This window comes from Mobula birostris, chromosome 4 (genome assembly GCF_030028105.1).
Source record: "Mobula birostris isolate sMobBir1 chromosome 4, sMobBir1.hap1, whole genome shotgun sequence".
Classification (NCBI taxonomy): Eukaryota; Metazoa; Chordata; class Chondrichthyes; order Myliobatiformes; family Myliobatidae; genus Mobula; species Mobula birostris.
In genome coordinates, this window is record NC_092373.1 from 106,814,812 (window position 1) to 106,838,416 (window position 23,605).

Here is a 23,605-nt window from a genome sequence, read left to right on the forward strand (position 1 = left end):
GTTAGGGTTTAACCCTAAACCTAACGCTAACCCTAACCCTATCTTGTTCCATCCACTGTAATTTTTTTCCAAGGCAGTGGAGTATGGTTTGTGAAACACCCATTTTAAAGTACCTGGATAGCTGTGTTTGTTACAACAGATAAACCCCATGGGAACTATCATCACTGAGCACAGTAGAAGGACTGCATCATTCTCCAGTTCTGCTCTTCCTCAGATTCAAATAAAAGTTTAAACATCTCCTTTATCACAGCACCTCATCAGATAAGTTTACTGCCATCCTTGCATATCTGTCTCCTTAAGCATACGGGAATTTAGTTCCATAACAAAATCAATTGGATCTCTTTTTATTGCAGTTACTTATAGTAACTCTTTAAAAAATCCTTTCATCTTCTAAAATAATTAGAACATCAGTGATTATTCATGATCAGTTGGTAAAGGAAATTTGTATTGTGTTGTTAACTTCACAACCCTGCTAAGCTTTCTATTAATGAGGACCATTGCTTTGTAATTAACTTGTGACCTTTCCCTCTGCCATCAGATGTCTGAATGGACAATGAACACATGTACACTACCTATTTTTACCTTTTTTTGTTCTCTTTTTGTACAACTTATTTAATAATAAGGCATGTTTTATTGTAATTTATAGTTTTTATTCTTATGTATTGCAATGTACTGCTACTGCAAAACAAAAAAATTCACAACTTATGCAGTGATATTAAACCTGATTTGGATTCGGATTCAGATTCTGTCATTGAAAACTCACTCAAACACAAATCTGATCCAAATTTGAGAAGCCGTGCATACGGCTCATTCCTGCCTCTAACCTGCTCCCAGTAATGAGATGTTGGACAGATAGCACTTATAAAACTGTGTTCTAAGTGAGACAATGCGAAGTCCTAGCTGTTGTTCTAGCTTACCTTAGGGAAGATGCCTGGCAAATTGGGCTGTGTGTTGCATATATAAAAAAGCAGTGAGTTTTCAGTGTAAGAAATGCAAGGGATCATGTCAAAAACATGACATGTGCCCTGAAAGCAGAGATTATATACATCACTTTCACAGCACCTCACTGACAAAATGCAGTGGGTATTTCCAAAAAGAAGGATTGAATAAAATCAAACATGACCAGAACAGTAAGAGTGATCAAATCTTGGATATGTCATACAAACTCAAGTCCCAATTTACTGTAGAATTTACATCAGCTGTAGAATTTCAGTCTTTGCTGTTTAACTGTTCAATCGGAAGATGCAGTTTTAAAGGGTTCCTCAGTCGTCTGAGATCCTCTTCTACCTACAAAATAAGGACATTGGATCAGCAAAAACCACGAACATGGAGTAAAATTGCACATTTTAAACAAAGATATTACTAAATGGAAATGAAGTGCCATGCCAAAGGAAAAGAAAGTAGAATGAGAGAGAAGTGAGTGTCATATGGGTAAAAAAAGTGTGGTAGAAGTGTCTAAATGGCAAATTCTGAAATATGTAATAGACGGCCTAATAAATTGCTGCCAATGACATTTGGAAGGAAATGGAGAATGGTGAGGAAATTACTACAAGAGACAATAGTTGGAGGTAGTGGGTTATGAAATTGAAGGATACTAATAGCAGACAATGGAGAGACTCAAACACGAGGCTTTGTTTTTTAAAATGTTGATTTCTGGATCCCATTATTCAGTTTATAGCAATGTCGAAAAGAGATAAGCATGCATATTAAGATCTTTTGGTGGCAGAGTATCAGGTGAACTGAAGTTTACATACGTAGCAGCCTGGCCAGAAAAATTGTTGAGTCTGGAAATAAAGTTTGAATAAGTTGGTTAGAATGGTTAATGTTATAGAAGTACGCACTTTTCGGATACGATACAAAGGCGAACCAAAATGTTTTGAATAGCATCCTTTAGCAAGTGGCAATGAGCAGAGAGGGGTTTGAAAATAATGGAATGGCACAAAGTTTGCACTGGCTGCTGAAGATTCTAGTTTTTGCCATTTGAATTTGGTGGTAGTTCTACCACATCTGTGGCTCACAAATTTCATCATACCGTCAAGAATATTAAGTATCTCTGATCAAAGATTTAAACAAAGCCAGGATTTAAAATGAACTCATCTGAAGTAAGATAGTGGCTGAACAGAAGTTGTTTGCAAATGAATAAACTATCTGAAGGGAAAACAAAGGCAAGATTGCTGACCACTTGCTGACCCTAAGGCAGCTCTGGTGTTGAGATAAGCAGAGAAAAACAGAGGCTAAGATTTCTGATCAAATAATTCATGCTTTGAACTTGGTGCTACCTAACCTTAGCTATCTCTTCCTTGATTTTGTTGTAGTTTCCTACATCAAATCTACATCTTCTGGCAAATCGATGAAAGTAGTGAAGTTTCTGTCTTTCTTTCATTTCATTATACACCCAGTCCTAAAAAAAAGGACACAATTTCAGTAAATTGTATAAAAATGCCATCCAATGAAAAAGCAAAATAAAACAGATCCTAGAAATATTTACTTGTACACGAGATGTGTATACTGCTGGTAACATTGGCATTTATTGTTAGTCCTTATTGATCTAAAGCAGATGAGAGCGAAATCCAATGCAGGACAAGGATGGCTAATCTCCTTCCCTGAAGAGGGATGAAACAGCTGTCTGTATGGAGATTGTACATTTTCCATTGCCTTCAAAGATTTCCTCCAGGTTCTCCAGTTCCCTCCCACAAACCAAAGGCATTTAGATGGGAAACAAGATGCTGGAAATGGTAGTTTAATTGGTTACTTTGAATCCACTCCACCCCCCCCCCCTATAGATAAGTAGTAGAATCTGTAGAGAATTGATAAGAATAAAATACTGAAATTGAGATTTAGTGCGTGAAGTCGGCAGGCCAAAAGGCTTGTTTCTGTGGTGTCTTTCCATAATTCTATATTTTGGAATTTTTAAAGATGTACGCATAAGCTAGTTTGATTCCTGCACATCCTCTGAGTTGGTATGATTTTCATATAATCTGTCCTTTTATCCCATCCTTCACTCAATGATATGAAGCTTGGAACCACTAAATATTTTTCTGAATCTCTCTAAACTACAGCTCACAAGTCATAAATGTCAATTCATCAACACTAAAAATGTCATTCTTTAATATAAAACCATAAGACATAGGTAGAGAATCAGACCCTCAGACCATCGAGTCTGCTCTGCCATTCCATTACGACTGATTTCATCCCTCTCATCCTCATTCTCCTGCCTTCAGCCTGTAACCTTTAATACCATTAGTAAACAAGAACCTGTCAACCTCAGCTTCAAATATACCCAATGACTTGGCCTCCACAGCCACCTGTAGCAATGAATTCCACAAATTCACCACTCACTGGCAAAAGAAGTACCTCCTCATCTCTGTTCTGAAGGAACGTCTTTTTATTCTGAGGCTGTACCCTCTGGGGCTAGACTTTCCCGCTATAGGAAACATCTTCATGTCCACTCTATCTAGGCCTTGTAATATTTGATAGATTTTATTGCGATTCCCTTCCCTCAATTTTCTAAACTCCTGTGAGTACTAGAGGCATTAAAAGCTCCTCGTATATTAACCCTTTCATTCCCAGGATCATTCTCAGGCTCTCCTCTGGACCTTCTCCAGTTCTAGCATATCCTTTCTTAGATAAGGGGCTCAAAACTGCTCATGATATGGTCTGACAAATGCCCTATAAATCCTCACCATTCCATCCTTGCTTTTATATTCTAGTCCTCTCAAAACGAATTCTTTTTTTTTAATTTTATTTTAATTTGGATAAGGTATTCACAAGTAATACACAAACTTTTTTTAACATATATAACCTTTTCCATTTTTTATGTGAGTAAATCTATATTAATTTGTACATTCACAAGTGCACATTGAGATAATATAGAAAATAATTAGGCACCCAAATAGATGTTTATGTGCAATTGTAATTCCACTCTATTAAACTAAATAATGAAAATAGTTGTTATAAAAAATATTAATAATTGTGGTTGAATACTAACTTCCATGTATCTCTTCTGGTCCATTTCTTTCTGGTCTAAAATTTCCCCAGATCTTTTCTTTACTTGTGTTAATTCCACATTTTCCAAAAAAAACAGCAAACATTCAAGCCGAGCCAAGGGTGCTTACGTTAACACCATTACTATGTTGGTGAGACAAACAGTATAAACCATTAGGAGAATCATCTAAAGTCTGCTCGCTCTGGGGTTATAAATTCAATCCATTTATTCCAAATTTGATAATTTTTTTCCTTTTGAATTCTCAGAGAGAAATTCTTTTCCATTTTAAATATTTCCAAAATGATTTCATGCCAATCTTCTAATGTAGGTGATGTTGGATTTAACCACTTTCTGGTGATTGATTTCTTACTTGCCGCTAAAAGGGCCTGCAGCAGCTTTATATCTTTCTTCTGTTCCAAAAACAATACATGCCCAAGTAGAGAGTCTCAAAGTTCAGAGGTATCTGAGTCTTAAATACAGTAACTAATGTTCTATGAATACCTTCCCAATATAAACTTAATTTAGGGCAATCCCAAAAAATATGGAAATGATTTGCCTCCTTGGAACCACACCTTCTCCGACACTCCACGTTTGTGTCTTTATATTTTTCCTGGTATGGGGTCTTGAAGTATATTATTAATATTTTTCCAACAATGTTCTCTCCAAATCAAAGAGTTAGTTGAAGACCACTGGAAGCTGCATATTTTCCCCCAAGCCTCCTCTGAAAGTACCAACCCTGCTTCTTTCTCCCACTTCTCTTTAATATACAATGTGTTTTCATTTTTGGCATGAGAGAGGGCATTATAAATCGAGAAATTGATTTACTTGGTATTGAACTGTAAGCCGAATTCAGAATCTTGAAAAATTCTAATTCTACTGTTGATCAAAATGAATTCTAACATTGCATTTGCCTTTCTTACCACCAACTCAACCTGCAAGTTAACCTTCATGGAATCCTGCACGAGGACTCCCAAGTCCCTTTGCACATCCGACTTCTGAATTTGCTCTGTTTCGAAAATCATCTATGCTATTATTCCCTCTATAAAATGCCAAACCGGCCTACATTATACTGTCTTTTGCCATCCCTCCCCACTTAAAGAGTGGAGTGACATTTACAGTATTCCAGTCCTTCTGAACTATTCCAGAATCTAGTGATTCTTGAAAGATCATTATTAATGCCTCTACAATCTCTTCAGCCACCTCTTTCAGAACTTTGGGGTGCATCCGATCCAGGTGACTTGTCTACCTTCTGGCATTTCAGCTTCCCAAACACGAGCAACTTCACTCAATTTTGTCCTATGACACTCTCGAATTTCTGAAATACTGCTGATATCTTCCATGGTGAATACAGAAGCAAATGATGGAATTATTTAGGCTTTTGCACATGAAGGTACTTTTGACTGAAGAGTGAAAAACAAAAATCACCCTTTTATGTAATAGTTACCTGACGAGTGATGAGGAAGTATGCATAAAAGACCATGGAACTCCCACAGGTTATGAAGTAGGTGACAGGCTCCATGATGTCCCAGGAGTAGACCCACCATGTTAACCAGGCTAATGCTCCAGCTTGTGTGGACATTAGAGCCAAACCTATCCACAGCAACCGACTGGATTTAGCTTCAGCTTTCAGGAATAATCGCGACTTCATCTAGAGGCATGGAGGGTATAGTTACTCACAAGTCTTGTATAATTGAAACACACCATGAATAATCGCTGCAGTCTGTAAACACCTAGGCTTTGTATTAGTTTTAGATTCTATTGTACAGCACACTGATCCTGAGAGCATTTACATCGCAGTTTAAAACCGTATCACAGAACATGTATGGTTGGCTCAACGAACTGGTTCAATAGCGCTTTTTTTTTAACCCAGAATGGTCATTATCCGGAAATGCACCTGAGGGTTCTTTACAACTGTGAAAGAGACAAGCTACTGGAGCAGCACTTAATGATTTGACAGCAAATGCAAAATTGTTATGTCCAGGTATATGGAGGAATTTAAGGTGGGGGGTTATATGGGAGGCAGGGTTTGAGGGTCAGCACAACATTGTGGGCTGAAGGGCCTGTACTGTGCTGTACTATTCTATGTTCTAATTCTAGTTTTATCTTAATCCCCTTGTGCAATCAATTAATTCTATTACAATAACTCAATTCACCAATTCCAAAACAAAATGCACAGGGAATCAGCTGACTGCTCATAACTGCTGACTGTCATACCAAATGAAATATTAAAAACTAATTATATGCATATGAAATCATAATGAATAACATGATCCAACACTCCAATTGATCACCAAGATATTCTTAATCATTTTATCTTACAACTATAGAGTATACAGTAGACCATAAGACCATAAAGTATAGGAGCAGAATTAGGCCATTCGGCCCGTCAAGTGTGCTCTGTAATTTTTCATGGCTGATCCATTATCCCTCCTAATCCCATTCCCTGCCTTCTCCCCGCCCACGACTAAACAAGAACCTATCAACCTTCACCTTAAATAACTTGGCCCCTACAAGCACTTGTGGGAACAAAATTCACCATCCCTAGGCTAAAGAAATTCCTGCTCACCCCTAGGCTAAAGAAATTCCTGCTCACCTGGACATCCATATATTCTGAGGCTATGCTCTCTGGTCCGAGACTCCCCCACTATCGGAAGCATCCTCTCCACATCCACTCTATACCTAGGCCTTTCTAGATAATCTAGGCCAGACACACTCTTTTTACTGTATTTCATGGTTAGTAATCACACATATGTCACAGAAAAATTTTATGAGACATTTTCAGCTATAGTCCTGAACTAGCTCAGTCATTAACATTGATAATGAAACACCTGTAGCTGACAACATTATTAAACCTCATTGCTTGCTCCACTGGTTGTGTATACAATCTTTAGACAAAATAGATTTTTAAAATGCTTAAGAACAATTACTATGAACTGTTTCACCTGTTTGAAAATCTGTAGTTGTCCATTTAGATTTTCCAGTTTCTCCAGGAGTTCCCACTCTTTGTGCAGTTGGTGCTCTTGTATATGAAACGCCATGTAAAGCTTATGAGTCAAATCTTTTATACCATCCATTTCCACAGACCGCTCACTACTTATCTGGTCTAAGGTGATGAAAAAAATAGTCAAGAAAGAATTAACACATTGTCTGAACAATCAAATCAGCTGATCATTTTGCAAAACCACAATATAGATCACAACATTTCCAATTAATGTCGATGTTCATCAAGAATAAACTTACTGATGAAGCTGAAGAATGGGAAATTGAATAATCCAGAGCAACGTTTTTACTGTCATAGAATCATAATTATACAGCATAGAAACAGCTCACCTGGCCCATACAAACTAAATGAGCTTGTTCCATTTACCATCTCTCTCTAAACCAGAGGTTCTTAACTTTTGTTATGCTACGGACCCCGTTGGCAGTGCCCTGAGGCCGACGGACCCCTTCTCAGAATAATGTATTTAAATACATTGGATCACAAAAGAAACCATTTATATGGAAACAGAGTTATCAAAATATTTAAAAATAAACAAATAATTGAAGAAAATGCTAAATTTCAGTCAGGTGTTAGTGAAAGTGAATATGTAAATTTTTTCCCATCCAAGGACAGACCCACTGGAATCTATCCACAGATCCCCGAAGGGTCTGTGCACCTCAGGTTAGGAATCCCTGCTCTTCATGTTAAATATTGCAATTGTACCTGTCTCTCCTCATGCACCTATTCAAATCCCTTTTAAATATTGCAATTGTACCTGTCTATACCACATCCTCTGTTAAATTGTTTAACATACCTACCTGTGGGAAAAACTTAACTCTTCAATTTTTTGCCTTATTATGGGAAAAATACTGACCACCCACTCTATATATTGATTTTAAATACCTCTCTATAAGTTCACCCCTTAGCTTTCTGTGCTCCAGGGAACATGCTGACCCTGAATTTTCACTGTCTCACCTTTGTTAATGTTAGGTAACGTTGGTCAAAATACTAGTATGATATATAAAAGCACAATAAAGGTCAAGTGAACCTCAGCTCAAAACATCAACAACAGATCATTTATTCGGTCCAGGCTTGATTATATTAAGCCTCAGAAGTGGCTCGAATCTGTAGTCTTCTGATATAGAAGCTGGAGGGTAAATATGTACAATAAACTCCTCCTTCACTCTTTAACAGATACATTAGTGTTAGTGTCAATAGTTGGGTCAAAATGTAAGTCTTTTTGAATTGAAGTATTAAACATAATGGATTGTGCTGAGGACAGGCTGTGAAGAAGTAGAGCTGTGCTGGCTTTGACATTCCCCCAGACTCTTAAAACAGAAAGCAACTTTCAACATTTTGAAAAGAAAACCACAGACAATGTACTCAGAACACTGACATTTGTACACATTCATCCAGAAAATAACTACTAAAAATATATACTGTATATGTTAATTAAGCAAGACACCTCATGTAGAGATAAAATATTCAGTAAATTTAAATGAATTGCTGTCAAAGCAGATGAAATGTTTACCTTTACAGGATAGAATGTTACGCCATCATGACCTTACTTTGTTGTGACCTTACAGGGCTTCTAATCATTTCTTAAATGTGAACTCTTTCAGCAGCAGCTACTTCATTCCCTGTTCAGTATTTGTAGCCAAAAATCTGACCCTGTGAATTTTTAATCTGACTCCACGTCATATTTGATTTTTTAATAAGTACATAATGGTACAATTTATTGTAACAGGCATGATACTGAGCCAGCTGTTGGGTCTTGATCTGAGATGTCAACTGTTCATTTCCCTCCATAGATGTTGCCTGACCCACTGTATTCTTCCAACATCTTATGTAGTTCCAGAATCCAGCATCTGCAGTTTGTTGTGTCTACAGTTTGGTCCACAGAATTGTTATTTTCCCCATGTTAACCTGTCGCATAGAGTACCAATACATTATGGTTTTCTTTTGGCTACTACTTAGCCTTGACCCATAACTAATTCTCCTCTCTGCCTCAATCATTTGTTTTCATAGAATTAATCCATGAAAAGACGGCACAGATTCACATGAACATAGAACATAGAATAGTACAGCACAGTACAGGCCCTTTGGCCCACAATGTTGTGCCGACCCTCAAACCCTGCCTCCCATATAAGCCCCCACCTTAGATTCCTCCATATCCCTGTCCAGTAGTCTCTTAAACTTCACTAGTGTATCTGCCTCCACCACTGACTCAGGCAGTGCATTCCACGCACCAACCATTCTCTGAGTAAAAAACCTTCCTCTAATATCCCCCTTGAACTTCCCACCCCTTACCCTAAAGCCATGTCCTCTTGTATTGAGCAGTGGTGCCCTGGGGAAGAGGTGCTGGCTATCCACTCTATCTATTCCTCTTATTATCTTGTACACCTCTATCATGTCTCCTTTCATCCTCCTTCTCTCCAAAGAGTAAAGCTCTAGCTCCCTTAATCTCTGATCATAATGCATACTTTCTAAACCAGGCAGCATCCTGGTAAATCTCCTCTGTACCCTTTCCAATGCTTCCACATCCTTCCTATAGTGAGGTGACCAGAACTGGACACAGTATTCCAAGTGTGGCCTAACCAGAGTTTTGTAGAGCTGCATCATTACATCATGACACTTAAACTCTATCCCTCGATTTATGAAAGCTAACACCCCATAAGCTTTCTTAACTACCCTATCCACCTGCGAGGCAACTTTCTTAACTACCCTATCCACCTGCGAGGGTACCCCCAGATCCCTCTGCTCCTCCACACTACCAAGTATCCTGCCATTTACTTTGTACTCTGCCTTGGAGTTTGTCCTTCCAAAGTGTACCACCTCACACTTCTCCGGGTTGAACTCCATCTGCCACTTCTCAGCCCACTCCTGCATCCTATCAATGTCCCTCTGCAATCTTTGACAATCCTCTACACTATCTACAACACCACCAACGTTTGTGTCATCTGCAAACTTGCCAACCCAGCCTTCTACCCCCACATCCAGGTCGTTAATAAAAATCACGAAAAGTAGAGATCCCAGAACAGAACCTTGTGGGACACCACTAGTCACAATCCTCCAATCTGAATGTACTCCCTCCACCACCACCCTCTGCCTTCTGCAGGCAAGCCAATTCTGAATCCACCTGGCCAAACTTACCTGGATCCCATGCCTTCTGACTTTCTGAATAAGCCTACCGTGTAGAACCTTGTCAAATGCCTTACTAAAATCCATATAGATCACATCCACTGCACTACCCTCATCTATATGCCTGGTCACCTCCTCAAAGAACTCTATCAGGCTTGTTAGACATGATCTGCCCTTTACAAAGCCATGCTGACTGTCCTTGAACACACCCTGCACTGGCACCAAGCCAGAGTTGGAGGGTTGTAGCTGAGTGTTGTTTTTCAGACTGGAGGTGTGACATCAGCAGTGTGCCATAGGGATCAATTCAGGGTGAACTGTTGTCTAGACACTTCCAAGATCTAGCCTGCTGTATGGTAGAGAATTGTACACATTCCCCATTCTCCTCTCGCCACCCCATAAACGCAATTATGACACACCTCAGTTTTCACTTACCAGTTCCTCAGTGCCCATATACATCATTATCACTCATTAGGATGTGGATTTAAAAATACATATGTAAAAGTACAACCAGACACTAGATGCATAAATAGATTTTATTTAGGACAATGCAGTACATGTGGCTTTATAAGCCTTTTGATAAGGTCTCTCACAGTAAATGTGGTTTACAGGGACTTCAGCAAGCCCTTTGACAAAGTCTCTCACAGTAGATGGTTTACAGGGACTTCAGCAAGCCCTTTGACAAGGTCTTGCTTGAGATTCTGTTTCAAAAAGTTAGAGCACATGGGATCCAAAATTGTTTTGGGAAAAGGAGACAGAGTGATGATCAGAGGGTATACTTTGCTAGTGATTAGTAATATTCCACAGGAATCATTGTTAGGGCCCTTGCTGCTTACAATATACATAAATGGTTTAGATTTGGATTAGGTGGCACAATCATGAGTTTGCAAATGACAAGAAGATTGACTGAGTTGTGTATAATGTAGAGGGTAGTATTAGGCTACAGAGTGTCATCAATGAGCTGATCAACTTGGCTACAACATGGCAGATGGAGTTTAATCCTAATAAATGTGATTGTGCAATTTGTAATGAGGCTAGGTGATACACTAGGAGTGGTAAGGTCCTATGAAATATTGAGGAAAACTGAGGTGCACATAGGATACCAGCCTTCAATAGTCAGGGTACTGAATACTAAAGTGAAGAGGTTATGATTCAACATTGGTTAGACATACAGTTCTGGTCATCAAGCTACATTAAGGATATGATAGGGTGCTGAGGACATTCATCAGGATGTTGCCTGGGATGGAGTTTTAGTTATGAGGCGAGACAGGAGAAGTTAGGTTAGCCTTTGCAAGGGTGGTGGAGGTTAGAAGGGACAGGACTGATATTGATGTCAGGGGTAAGTTTTCTTTTAATTTACACAGAGAGTGGTGAGTGTGTGGAATGGGCTGCCAGCAGCAGTGGTAGTGGAGAATACAATAGGGTCTTTTAAGAGACTCCTGGACAGGTACATGGAGCTTAGAAAAATAGAGGGCTAGGGGTAACCCTGGGTAATTTCTAAGGTAAGGACATGTTCAGCACAGCTTTGTGGGCCGAAGGGCCTGTATTGTGCTGTAGGTTTTCTATCTTTCTATGTTTATAAGTGGCATAAATAGTGTAAACTACATAAAACTTGTTGAATAAAACTAGAGGACATTGATTTAGGTCAGGGTGTATGAGATTTTGTGTGGACCTGAGAGGGAGTGTGGTGAGTATGTGGAATGAACTGCCAAAGAGAGAGGTGGCAGCAGAGCACTGACAGCATGAAGGAGAGTCTCAATGAACACTTGAATCACTTGGAGTAGAAGGCAATGGGCCAAGTGCTGGAAGATAGGATTAATATGGATGAGTGTCCATTGATTGATGTGGCTGTGGTAAACTCAATGGCCTGTGTCCGTGAAAACCAAACTGTTATTTGAATGAAATGATAGGAGGCAATGAGCAATAAGATCATACAGCAGACATGGAGATAAACTGGGGTGTGTCTGAACTGAACTCTCACTGGTTACTCTTCATATACAATAAGTAAATAGAATATATATTCAGATTCTTATGGTACAAAGATTGAACCAAATGACATGGATATAGTGTCCATAGGCTCTTATTACCTGTCACAGTGTCCTGTTAGTTACAGAGGTAGACACATCCTTGATTGAAGGCAGTAATCTCTCAGGTAATGTCTTTCCCTGCACAGGGAAAGCTCTAACATATGTGCCCTTAATCTTTTATATATTACAATGTGTAAATCCATATTAAACTTGTTCGAAATTGAGCACAACACTAAACATTTTTAACTTTCTTAAATATCACACATTCATGCCAGACAAGGGGGTTGCAGCAAGGAACAGGAATTCTGCAGATGCTGGAAATTCAAACAACACACATCAAAGTTGCTGGTGAACACAGCAGGCCAGGCAGCATCTGTAGGGAGAGGTACAGTCGACGTTTCAGGCCGAGACCCTTCATCAGGACTAACTGAAGGAAGTTACTTCAGTTAGTCCTGACGAAGGGTCTCGGCCTGAAACGTCGACTGCACCTCTTCCTAGAGATGCTGCCTGGCCTGCTGCGTTCACCAGCAACTTTGATGTGTGTTGCAGCAAGGCGATGGTGGGGGTGGGGGGGGGTGCAGCGAGTTGACAGCAAACTAACAGCAAGATAAATATAAAATTCAGGCGCTGGCTTCTAAAAACTGGTAATAAACTGAATATTTTGCCTTTAATAATTTCAATTCAGTCATGTACACTCAGATCTTGCTCTAGTACTTTACTAGACTGAATGTAGGCAATGATCATATGCAAATGCAAGATGAAAGATTGCTTTATTTGTTACATGTACAACAAAATGTACAGTGAAAAGTGTCACTTACATCAATGAGTAATGACTGCCCTCAAGTGTCGCCATGCTTCCGATGCCAACATAGCATGCCCAAAATTTACTAAACCTTACACCTTTGGAATGTGAGAGAAAGCGGGGCACGTGGAGGAGAGCCACACATTCACTAGAAGAATGTACAGACAGTGGTGAGACTGAATCCAGGGCGCTGGTGCTAACTGCTATGCTACAGTACTGTCCAAGGTAAAGAGACAGAAATTAATCTGATCAGACAGTTTTACTTGTTTACAAGAATATTTTAAAGAAAACAGTGAAAAATAGCTCTGAAAATCATAAATAAAAATATCTTAACTGAAGTAACCCAATGTCAAGATGCTCACCTTACCTTTATGAGGAGGTGTTACAAAATAATTTGCCTTGTTAATAACTAATTGAAAGTTATTTGATAGCAGAACAGTCATTGGTGTGCAGGCAGAAACTCTGGCGCCATCTGCAGGAAAACAATAAAATACCTTTGAAAGTTACAGGAAAAAAATCCAGTGAACTCAAATGTTTTATTCTCACTCTTTATTCAAGATATGGTGCTCGATGCCAGCTATAAATGACCCCAGTGATAGTATCAAGAGCAGCAGTATTGACCATTCTATTAGGATTCAACACAACTTCATTGAGACAAAGGTATTCTCAACTCCCACTGCCAGATGATATTCACCTTGACAGAATTCTCACACTGAATTTTCAGAAATTAAGCGAAGACATCTTTTCTCTATCACTCATTTTTCCTTCTTAATTGATGAAAATTAGCACGATTCACGAGAGTTAACATAGCTGGCTAACAAATAACAATGTGCGGACGTTAATCAGTTACTAACATTACACCACCCTAAAGTTTTATAGTCATAGGATATAATTTATAAACTGAGAAATTGCTATTGATTGCATATTTACAATGAGGTGAAATTTTTTGGGGGGGATGTTACTTTATTACTGAAAAATGGTTCAACTACATTAACAAAAGAATCAGCAAGCTATGTTGTAAAAGTATATGAAACTTAAGTATCACCGTTCTACTAACCAAGAGATTTCTCCTCCATGATCCTGACTGTAGTTTACATACCGCCAAAAGCAGCTGTTAAGCAAGCACTCGATGTATTGAATACTGCAAGAAGCAAACAAAAAACAGTCCAGGTGCTTTCCAAATCATTGCCACAGACTTCAATCAAGCTTGCTTGAAGAAATCTCTGTCCAGTTATCATTAACATATCACCTGTAGCACCAGGGGTCCCAACACACTTGACCACTGCTACACTACCAACAAGAATTCCTACCATTCCATACCTAGACCATATTTCGGGATCATCTGGCTGTCCTCCTGCCTGCATACAGGCAGATGATAATGAGCAAAGATACACAGGTAATGACAACAAAGAGGTAGAGCATAACTAGCAATGATACACAGGTAATGACAACAAAGAGGTAGATGATAATGAGCAAAGATACACAGGTAATGACAACAAAGAGGTAGGGCATAACTAGCAATGATACACAGGTAATGACAACAAAGAGGTAGTAGTGGGAGGCTAAGCAGCAGCTGCAGGATTGTTTTGAGTCTGTGGACTGGACTGAGGACTCAGAGAATCTAAATGAATACAGCACGGTTGTCATGAATTTATAAAGTCTGTTGGGGACAAGTGTACTGTATGCCCATAAAGTCATTCAGTCTTCCCCAACCAAAAGCCCTGGATGAACCAAGAACTCTGCAATCTGTCAGGGTGAAAAGTAAAACACAAGAGGTATAGGTACAACCTCTGGAAAGCCATCTCACATGAGAAGTGGCAATTCCGGACCAAACTTGAATCGCAGAAGACGGCTCAAAAGCTGCGGCAGGACTTGAAACCAAGTGACACAAGGTTTTGCTCCCAGATGAGCTCAATGCCTTTTATGCTTGCTTGGACTGCAAAAAAGCATGGAATCACCTTCACGAATTCCCACACCTGGTGATTTCAGTCTCTGAGGGCAACGTGAGATCATCCTTCATGGGGTGAATCCATGAAAAGCCAGATAGCCCAGATGCAGCACCTGGCTGTGTACTAAAGATCTGCACTAATCAACCAGCTGCAGTAGTCACTGATATCTTTAACCTGTTGCTTCAGAAATCTGAGGTACCCACTCATTTCAAGCAGGCTTCAGTTATCCAGGGCCCACAAAGAACGTAGTGACCTGCCTCAGTGACTATCCCCCATTGCACGTACACCCACAGTGATGAAGTGCTTTGAGATATTGCTGATGAAACCATCAGCTCCTGTCTGAGAGGCAACTTGGATCCACTCCAGTTTGCCTACAGGAGCAACAGGTCCACAGCAGCTGCTATATCATTCATTTTTCACTAAATCCTGGAACATCTGGACAGTCTAGATGCATAGAGGGCTATGGGTAACCTGAGATAATTTCTAAAGTAAGTACATGTTTGGCAGAGCATTGTGGGCCAAAGGGCCTGTATTGTACTGTAGGTTTTCTATGTTTCTATATAATAGGATGCTCTTATTCGACTACAGATCATCATTCAATACCATCATACCCCCAAAACTAATCAGTAAGCTCCAGGTTCTTGGCTTCAATCCCTCCTTGTGCACTTGGGTCTCAATTTCCTCACTTGCAGACCCCAGTCAGTTCAGCCGACAATACTGTACAGCAAACATGCTCAGCCTGATGGTTTGAGATATGTTCATTTTAATGCAAGGAGTATCATAAACAAGGTGGATAAGCTTAGAGTGTGGATCAATATGTGGAACTATGACATTGTGGACATTACTGAGACTTGGATGTCTCAGGGGAAGGAATGGCTGCTGAGGGTGCCAGGCTTTAAACATTTCAAAAAGGAGGGAGGCAAAGGAGGTGGGGGCGTGGCATTGCTCATCAAGGATAGTATCACAGCTGCAGAAAAGAAGGAAGTCAGAAACAGGAAGGGGGCAATAACTCTACTGGGTTTTTATTTATAGACCCCCCCCCAATAGTAACAGGGAAATCAAGGAGCAGATAGAGAGGCAGGTTCTGGAACGGTGCAATAATAATAGGGTTGTTGTGAAGGGTGATTTTAACTATCCAAATATTGACTTATATCTCCTCAGAGTAAGGGATGTAGATGAGGTGAAGTTTGTTAGGTGTGTTCAGGAAGGTTTTCCAACTCAATATGTAGATAAGACAACTAGAGGAGAGGCTGTACTTGATCTGGTATTGAGAAATGAACCTGCTCAGGTGTCAGATCTCTCGGTGGGAGAGCATTTTGGAGGTAGTGACCACAATTCTATCTCCTTCACCATAGCACTAGAGAGGGATAGGAGCAGACAATTTGGGAAAATATTTAATTAGGGTTGGGGGAAATATGATATTGGGCAGGAACTTGGGAACATAAATTGGGAGCAGATGTCCTCAGGGAAATGCACGGCAGAAAGGTGGCAAATGTTCAGGGAATACTTGCATAGTATTCTGCATAGAATCATAGTGTACAAAGGATGCAAGTTAAGAAGAAAAGCTTATGAAAGGTTCAAACAGCTAGGTACTGTTAGAGCTCTAGAAAATTACAAGGGTGCCAGAAGGAGCTCAAGAATGAAATTAGGAGAGCTAGAAAGGGCCATGAGAAGGTCTTGGTGAGCAGGATTAATGAAAACCCCAAGGAATTCTACAAGTATATGAAGAGCAAGAAGATGAGCCATGTGAGAATAAGGCCAATCAGGTGTGATAGTGGAAACATGTACTTGGAGCTGGAAGAGGTAGCAAAGGTACTTAATGAATATTTTGCTTCAGCATTCTCTAGGGAAAAGGACCTTGGTAATTGTGCGGATGACTTACAGCGGACTGAAACACTTGAGCATACAGACATGAAGAAAGAGGATGTTCTGGAGCCTTTGAAAGCTACTAAGTTAGAAAAGTCACCGGAATTGGGTGAGATCTGGGGGAAGTAAGGGATGAGATTGCTGAGCCTCTGGCAATAATCTTTACATCATCAATAGGGATGGTAGAAGTACTGGAGGATTGGAAGGTTGCAAATGTTGTTCCCTTGTTCAAGAAAGGGAGTAGAGATAACCCAGAAAATTATAGACCAGTGAGTCTTACTTGAGTGGTGGGCAAGTTGTTGGAGAAGATCCTGAGAGGCAGAATTTATGAGCATTTGGAGAGACATAATCTGATTACGGATAGTCAGCATGGCTTTGTCAAGGGCAGGTTGTGCCTTCCAAGCCTGACTGAATTCTTTGAGGGGGTAACAAAACATATTGATGAAGGTAGAGCAGTGGAAGTAGTGTATATGGATTTCAGTAAGACATTTGATAATGTTCCCCATTTGAGGCTCATTCAGAAAGTAATGAGGCATAGGATTCAAGGAGACCTTGCTTTGAGAATCCAGAATTGGCTTGCCCACAGAAGGCAAAGCGTGGTTGTAGATGGTTCGTATTCTACATGGAGGACGGTGACAAGCGGTGTTCAACAGGGATCTGTTCTGGCACCCCTCCTCTTTGTGATTTTTATGAATGACCTGGATGAAGAAGTAGAAGGCTTGGTTAGTAAGTTTGCTGATGACACAAAGGTTGGGGGTGTTGTGGATAGTCTCGGGGGTTGTCAGAGGTTACAGCGCGATATCGATAAGATGGAGAACTGGGCTGAGAAGTGGCAGATGGAGTTCAACCCAGATAAGTGTGAAATGGTTCATTTCCGTAGGTCAAATTTAAAGAGAGAATATGATGTTAATGGTAAGACTCTTGGCAGTGAGGAGGATCAGCGAGATCTTGGGGTCCATGTCCAAAAGAAGCTCCAAGTTGCTGCGCAGGTTGACAGTGTTGTTAAGAAGGTGTATGGTGTGATGGGATTCATCAACTTTGGGATTGAATTCAAGAGCCGTGAAGTAATGTTGCAGCTATACAAGACCCTAGTTAGACCCCACTTAGGGTACTGTGCTCAGTTCTGGTCACCTCACAACAAGGATGTGGATACTATAGAGAGAGTAAGAAGAGATTTACAAGGGTGTTGCCTGGATTGGAGAGCGTGCTTTATGAGAATAGGTTGAGCGAACATGGCCTTTTTTCCTTGAAGCAACGGAGGATGAGAAGTGACCTGATAGAGGTGTATACAATATTGAGAGGCATTGATCATGTGGATAGTCAGAGGCTTTTTCCAGGGGCTGAAATGGTTAACACAAGGGGGCATAGTTTTAAGGTGCTTGGAAATAGGTACCAACAGGATATCAGGGGTAACTTTTTAGAGTGGTGGGTGCGTGAAATGCACTGCCAATGACGATGGTAGAGGTGAATACAATAGGGTCTTTTAAGAGACTAAGATAGGTACATGGCGCTTAGAAAAATAGAGGACTATGTGGTAGAGAAATTCTAGGCAGTTTCTAGAGTAGGTTACATGGTCGGCACAACATTGTGGGCCGAAGGGCCTGTAATGTGCTGTAGATTTCTATGTTCCATTTATCTCTTCCACAATCACCATTAGCATAGGTGCACCACAAGGCTGTGTGCTTAGCCCCCCAGCTCTACTTGCTTTACACTTATGACTGAAGGATAAGTACAGTTCCAACGCCATATTTAAGTTTGCTGCTGACATCACTGTGTGGGCCAAATCAAAGGTAGTGATGAATCAGCATATAGGAGGGAGACTGAAATTTTGGCTGAGTGGTGCCACAACAACAACCTCTCACTCAATGTCAGCAAGACCAAGGAGCTGATTCTTGACCTCAGGAAGAGGAAACTGGAGATCCATGAGCCAGTATCCATCAAGGGATCAGAGATAGAGGGGCAGCAACTGTAAATTTCTGGCATTACCATTTCCACGGATCTGTCCTGATGAAACGGTGGAGCAGACTCGTTGGGCTGAATGGCCTAATTCTGCTCTGATGCCATATGGTTTTATGGTCCTGTGTCCAGCACCGATGTGCCAATACAAAGCAGGCATGGCAGCTCCTTTACTTTCTTAGAAGTTTGCAAAGATTCAGCATGTCATCTAAAACTTTGATAAACTTTTACTTTTATTTATTTAGAGATATGGTGAGGAATCGGCCCTTCTGGTCCAAAAAGCTGCACTACCCAGCACCCATCTATTTAGCCCTAGCTTAATCTCAAGACAATTTATAATGACCAATTAACCTACTAACTGGTACGTCTTTGGACTGTGCGAGGAAACTGCAGAACCCGGGGAATACCCACACACTCAGGGGAAGAACATACATACTTTCTTAGAGGATGCGTGGTGGAAAATATACTGACTGGCTGTAACACAACCTGGTATGGAAATACCAATGGCTTTGAACAGAAAAACTTACAAAAAGTAGTGGATATAGCCACTGCAATTACAGTTAGAACCCTCCCCACCATTGAACACATCTACATGGAGCATTATTACAGGGAAGCAACTTCCATCAGCAAGGACCCACACCTTCCAGGTCATGCTCTCTTCTCACTGCTGCCATCAGCAAGGTTACAGGTACAGGAGCCTCAGGTCACACATCACGAGATTTCAGAATATTCATTGCCCCTCAAACATCAGGCCTTGAACCAGAGGGGATAACTTCACTCATCTTCACTCACTCCAACACTGAACTGAGTCCACAACCTATGGACTCACTTTCAAGGACTCTACAACTCGTGTTCTTGATATTTCTTGCTTATTTGTACAAAAGGTACAGGCTACACTTAAACCCGAGGGGTCCAATATCCATGTGGGCAGGTCGGCTAGAGTTGTTCAGGAGGGCTTAAACAGATTTAACAGGGGACTGGGAACTAGAGTGATAGTGCTGAAGATGAGGTAGCAGGTTTACAAACAGAGGCAGTGTGTAGTGGGACTCCTAGCAAGGAGAGGCTGGTGATAGGGCAAAATTGCAGTCAACAGGATGAGTTGCAATGTATAAGGTGGACAAATTCAAAAAAGGCGAATACAGGTGTTGTATTTGAAAGCGCGCAGTATACGGAATAAGTAGATGAACTTGTAGCACAGTTACAGATTGGCAGACATGACGTTGTGGGCATCACTGAACCATGGCTGAAAGATTATAGCTGAGAGCATAATATCTAAAGATAAACATTGTATCAAAAGGACAGTCAGGAAGGCAGAGGGGATAGGGTGACTGTTGATAAAAAAAACAGAATCAAATCATTTGAAAGAGATGCCATAGGATCGGAAGGTTATAGGCAATTGTTATGAACAGAGCTAAGGAACTGCAAGGGTAAAAAGACCCTGATGGGAGTTATATAGGGACCCCCCAAACAACAGTAAGGAAGTGGTCTACAAATTACTATGGGAGATAGAAAATGAATGCCAAAAGGGCAATCTTACAATACTCATAGAGGATTTCAATAGCAGATCATAAGACATAGAAGAATTAGGCCATTTGGCCCATTGAGTCTGCTTTGCCATTCAATCACGGCTGATCCTCTCCCCCCTACCCCGACAAACCTTCTCCTCAAACGCTTGATGCCGTGGCCAATCAAGAACCTATCTCTGCATTAAATACCCCAACAACCTGGCCTCCACAGCTGCTAGTGGTAACAAATTCTACAAATTCACCACTCTCTGGCTAAAATAATTTCTCCTCATCTCGGTTTTAAATGGACACCCCTCTATCCTGAGGCTGTGGCCCCTTGTCATAGACTCCCCCCACCATGGAAAACATCCATTCCACATCTACTCTGTCTAGGCGTTTCAACATTCAAAAGATTTCAATCAGATCCCCTCTCTTGCTTCTAAATTCCAGTGAGTACAGGCACAGAGACATCCAAAGTTCCCCTGATAATTCTTTCATTCACAGAATCATCCTTGTAAACTGCCTCTGAACCCTCTCCAATGTCAGCACATCTTTTCTTAGATATAGAGCCCAAACTGTTCACATTACACAAGGTGAGGCCTCACCAGTGCTTTATAAAGCCTCAGCATCACATCCCTGTTCTTATATTCTAGACCTCTTAAAATGAATTCTAACATTGTATTTGCCTTCCTGACCACCACTCAACTTGCAAATTAACCTTTAGGGAGTTCTGCACAAAGACTCCCAAGGCTCTTTGCATCTAAGATTTTTGGTTTTTCTCCCCGTTTAAAAAAATAATCTACCCATTTATTTCTTCTACCAAAGTGAATGACAATGCATTTTCCAACATTGTATTTCATTTCCCAATTCCTTGCCCACTCTCCTATCATCTGCAAACTTGGCAACAAAGCTACCTATTTCATCATCTAAATCATCGGCATACAGCATAAAAAGTGGTCCCAACAGCGACCCCTGTGTAACACCACTAGTCACTGGCAGCCAACCAGACACAGATCCATTTATTCCCACTCACTGCCTCTTACCAATCAGCCAATGCTCTAACCATGCTAGTTACTTTCTTGTAATGCCATGGGCTCTTAACTAGGTAAGCAGCCTCATGTATGGCACCTTGTCAAAGGCGTTCTGAAAGTCCAAATATACAACATTCGCTGCATCCAACTTGTAAATTCAAGTAGTCCTCAAATAATTCCAACAGGTTTGTTTGGTAACATTTTCCCTAAGGAAGCCATGCTGACTTTGTTCCATCTTGTCCTGTGTCACCAAGTATTCCATAATCTCATCCTTAACTCATTCGTAAGGCCAGTGATGTTGTGGGGATGGAACTGGACTCTCTCACGGTGGTGTCTGAAAAGAGGATTCTGTCTAAGTTGCATGCCATCTTGGTCAATGTCTCCCATCCACTACACAATGTACTGGGTGGGCACAGGAGTACATTCAGCCAGAGACTCATTCCACCGAGATGCAACACAGAGCGTCATAGGAAGTCATTCCTGCCTGTGGCCATCAAACTTTACAACTCCTCCCTTGGAGGGTCAGACATCCTGAGCCAATAGGCTGGTCCTGGACTTACTTCAGAATTTACTGGCATAATTTACATATTACTATTTAACTATTTATGGTTCTATTACTATTTATTATTTATGGAGCAACTGTAACGAAAACCAATTTCCCCCGGGATTAATAAAGTACAACTATGACTATTAACAATTGACTCCAGCATCTTCCCAACCACTGAGGTAAGGCCAACAGGTCTATAATTTCCTTTCTGCTGCCTCCCCTCCTTTCTTAAAGAGTGGAGTGATATTTGCAATTTTCCAGTCCTCTGGAACCATGTCAGAATCCAATGATTCTTGAAAGATCAATACTAATGCCTCCACAATCTCTACCGCTAACTTATTCAAAACCCTAGGGTGTATTTCGTTTGGTCCGGGTGACTTGTGTACCTTTAGGTCTTTCAGCTTTTTGAGCACCTTCTTCCTTGTAATAGTAACTGCACTCACTTCTCCTCCTTCACACTCTTCAATAGCTAGCACACCGCTAATATCTTCCACAGTGAAGACTGATGCAAAACACTCATTTAGTTCATCCACCATCTCTCCTTATCCCCCATTATTATTTCTCTGGCCTTGTTTCTAGTGGTCCTATATCTACTCCCATTTCCCTTTTTTTTTTTTTTACATACTTGAAAAAGCTTTTACTATCCACCTTGATATTGTTTGCTAGCTTGCTTTCATATTTCATCTTTTCCCTTGGAATGATTCTTTTAGTTGCTCTCTGCAGGTTCTTAAAAGCTTCCCAATCCTCTATCTTTCTGCTAATTTTTGCTTTGTTGTATGTCCTCTCTTTGGCTTTTACATTAGCTTTGACTTCCCTTGTCAGCCATGGTTGTACTATTTTACCATTTGAGTGTTTCTTCATTTTTGGAATACATCTATCCTGCACCTTTCTCATTTTTCCTAGAAACTGAAGCCATTGTTGCTCTGCTGTCATCCCTGCCAGCATCTCCTTCCAATTTACTTTGGCCACCTCCTCCCTTGTACCACTGCAATTTCCTTTACTCCACTGAAATACTGCTATGTCAGATTTTACTTTCTCCTTATCAAATTGCAAGTTGATATTGTGATCACTGCCTCCTAAGGGTTTCTTTACCTTAAGCTCCCTAATCATCTCCAGTTCATTACATAACACCCAATCCAGTATAGCTGACTAGCTATTCTTGACTGGATGTTGTGCAATGAACCGGTATTGATTAGAGGGTTTAAGGTAAAAGATCCTTTTGGAGAAAGCAATCATAATATGATCGAATTCACCCTAAAATTTGAGAAGAGAAGCTAAAGTCAGAAGTATCAGTATTACAGTGGAGTAAAGGGAATTACAGAGGCATGAGAGAGGAGTTGGCTGAGATTGATTGGAACTGGCAGGGATGATGACAGAACAGCAATGACTGGAATTTCTGGAAGTAATCTGGAACCCAGAAAGGAAAAAGTATTCTATGGAAAGATGACACAACCGTGTCTAACAAGAGAAGTCAAAGCCAACATTATAGCCAAAGAGAGGACATATAATAGAGCAAAAATTATTGGGAAGTTAGAACATTGGGAAGCTTTTAAAAACCAACAGAAGGCAGATAAAACGTCATTAAGTTAAAGGTGGAATACGAAAGTAAGCTAGCCAATAATATTAAAGAGGATACCAAAAGTTTCTTCAGTTACATAAAGTGTAAACGAGAGTGGATATTGGACTGCTGGAGAGGTAGTAATGGGGACAAGGAGAAGACGGAAAAACTGAATAAGTATTTTGCATTAGTCTTCACTGTAGAAGACACGAGCAGTATATTGGAAGTTCCAGGTGTCAGAGGTAATGAAATGTGTGAAGT

General features: G+C 40.4%; 1 protein-coding gene across 1 annotated transcript in view; it reads right to left on the reverse strand.

Moving 5' to 3' along the window:
• Positions 1-393: 393 nt before the first annotated feature.
• Positions 394-23,605, reverse strand: part of LOC140196530 (calcium uniporter regulatory subunit MCUb, mitochondrial-like) — a 97,169-nt gene continuing 73,957 nt past the window's right edge. The window contains exons 4-8 of the mRNA XM_072255885.1: positions 13,300-13,404; positions 6,928-7,088; positions 5,430-5,633; positions 2,285-2,401; positions 394-1,287 (exon numbers count right to left, since the gene is read on the reverse strand). Coding sequence (XP_072111986.1) covers positions 1,210-1,287; positions 2,285-2,401; positions 5,430-5,633; positions 6,928-7,088; positions 13,300-13,404 — 665 coding nt within the window. The 3' untranslated portion in view covers positions 394-1,209. The remainder of the gene's footprint in view (positions 1,288-2,284; positions 2,402-5,429; positions 5,634-6,927; positions 7,089-13,299; positions 13,405-23,605) is intronic.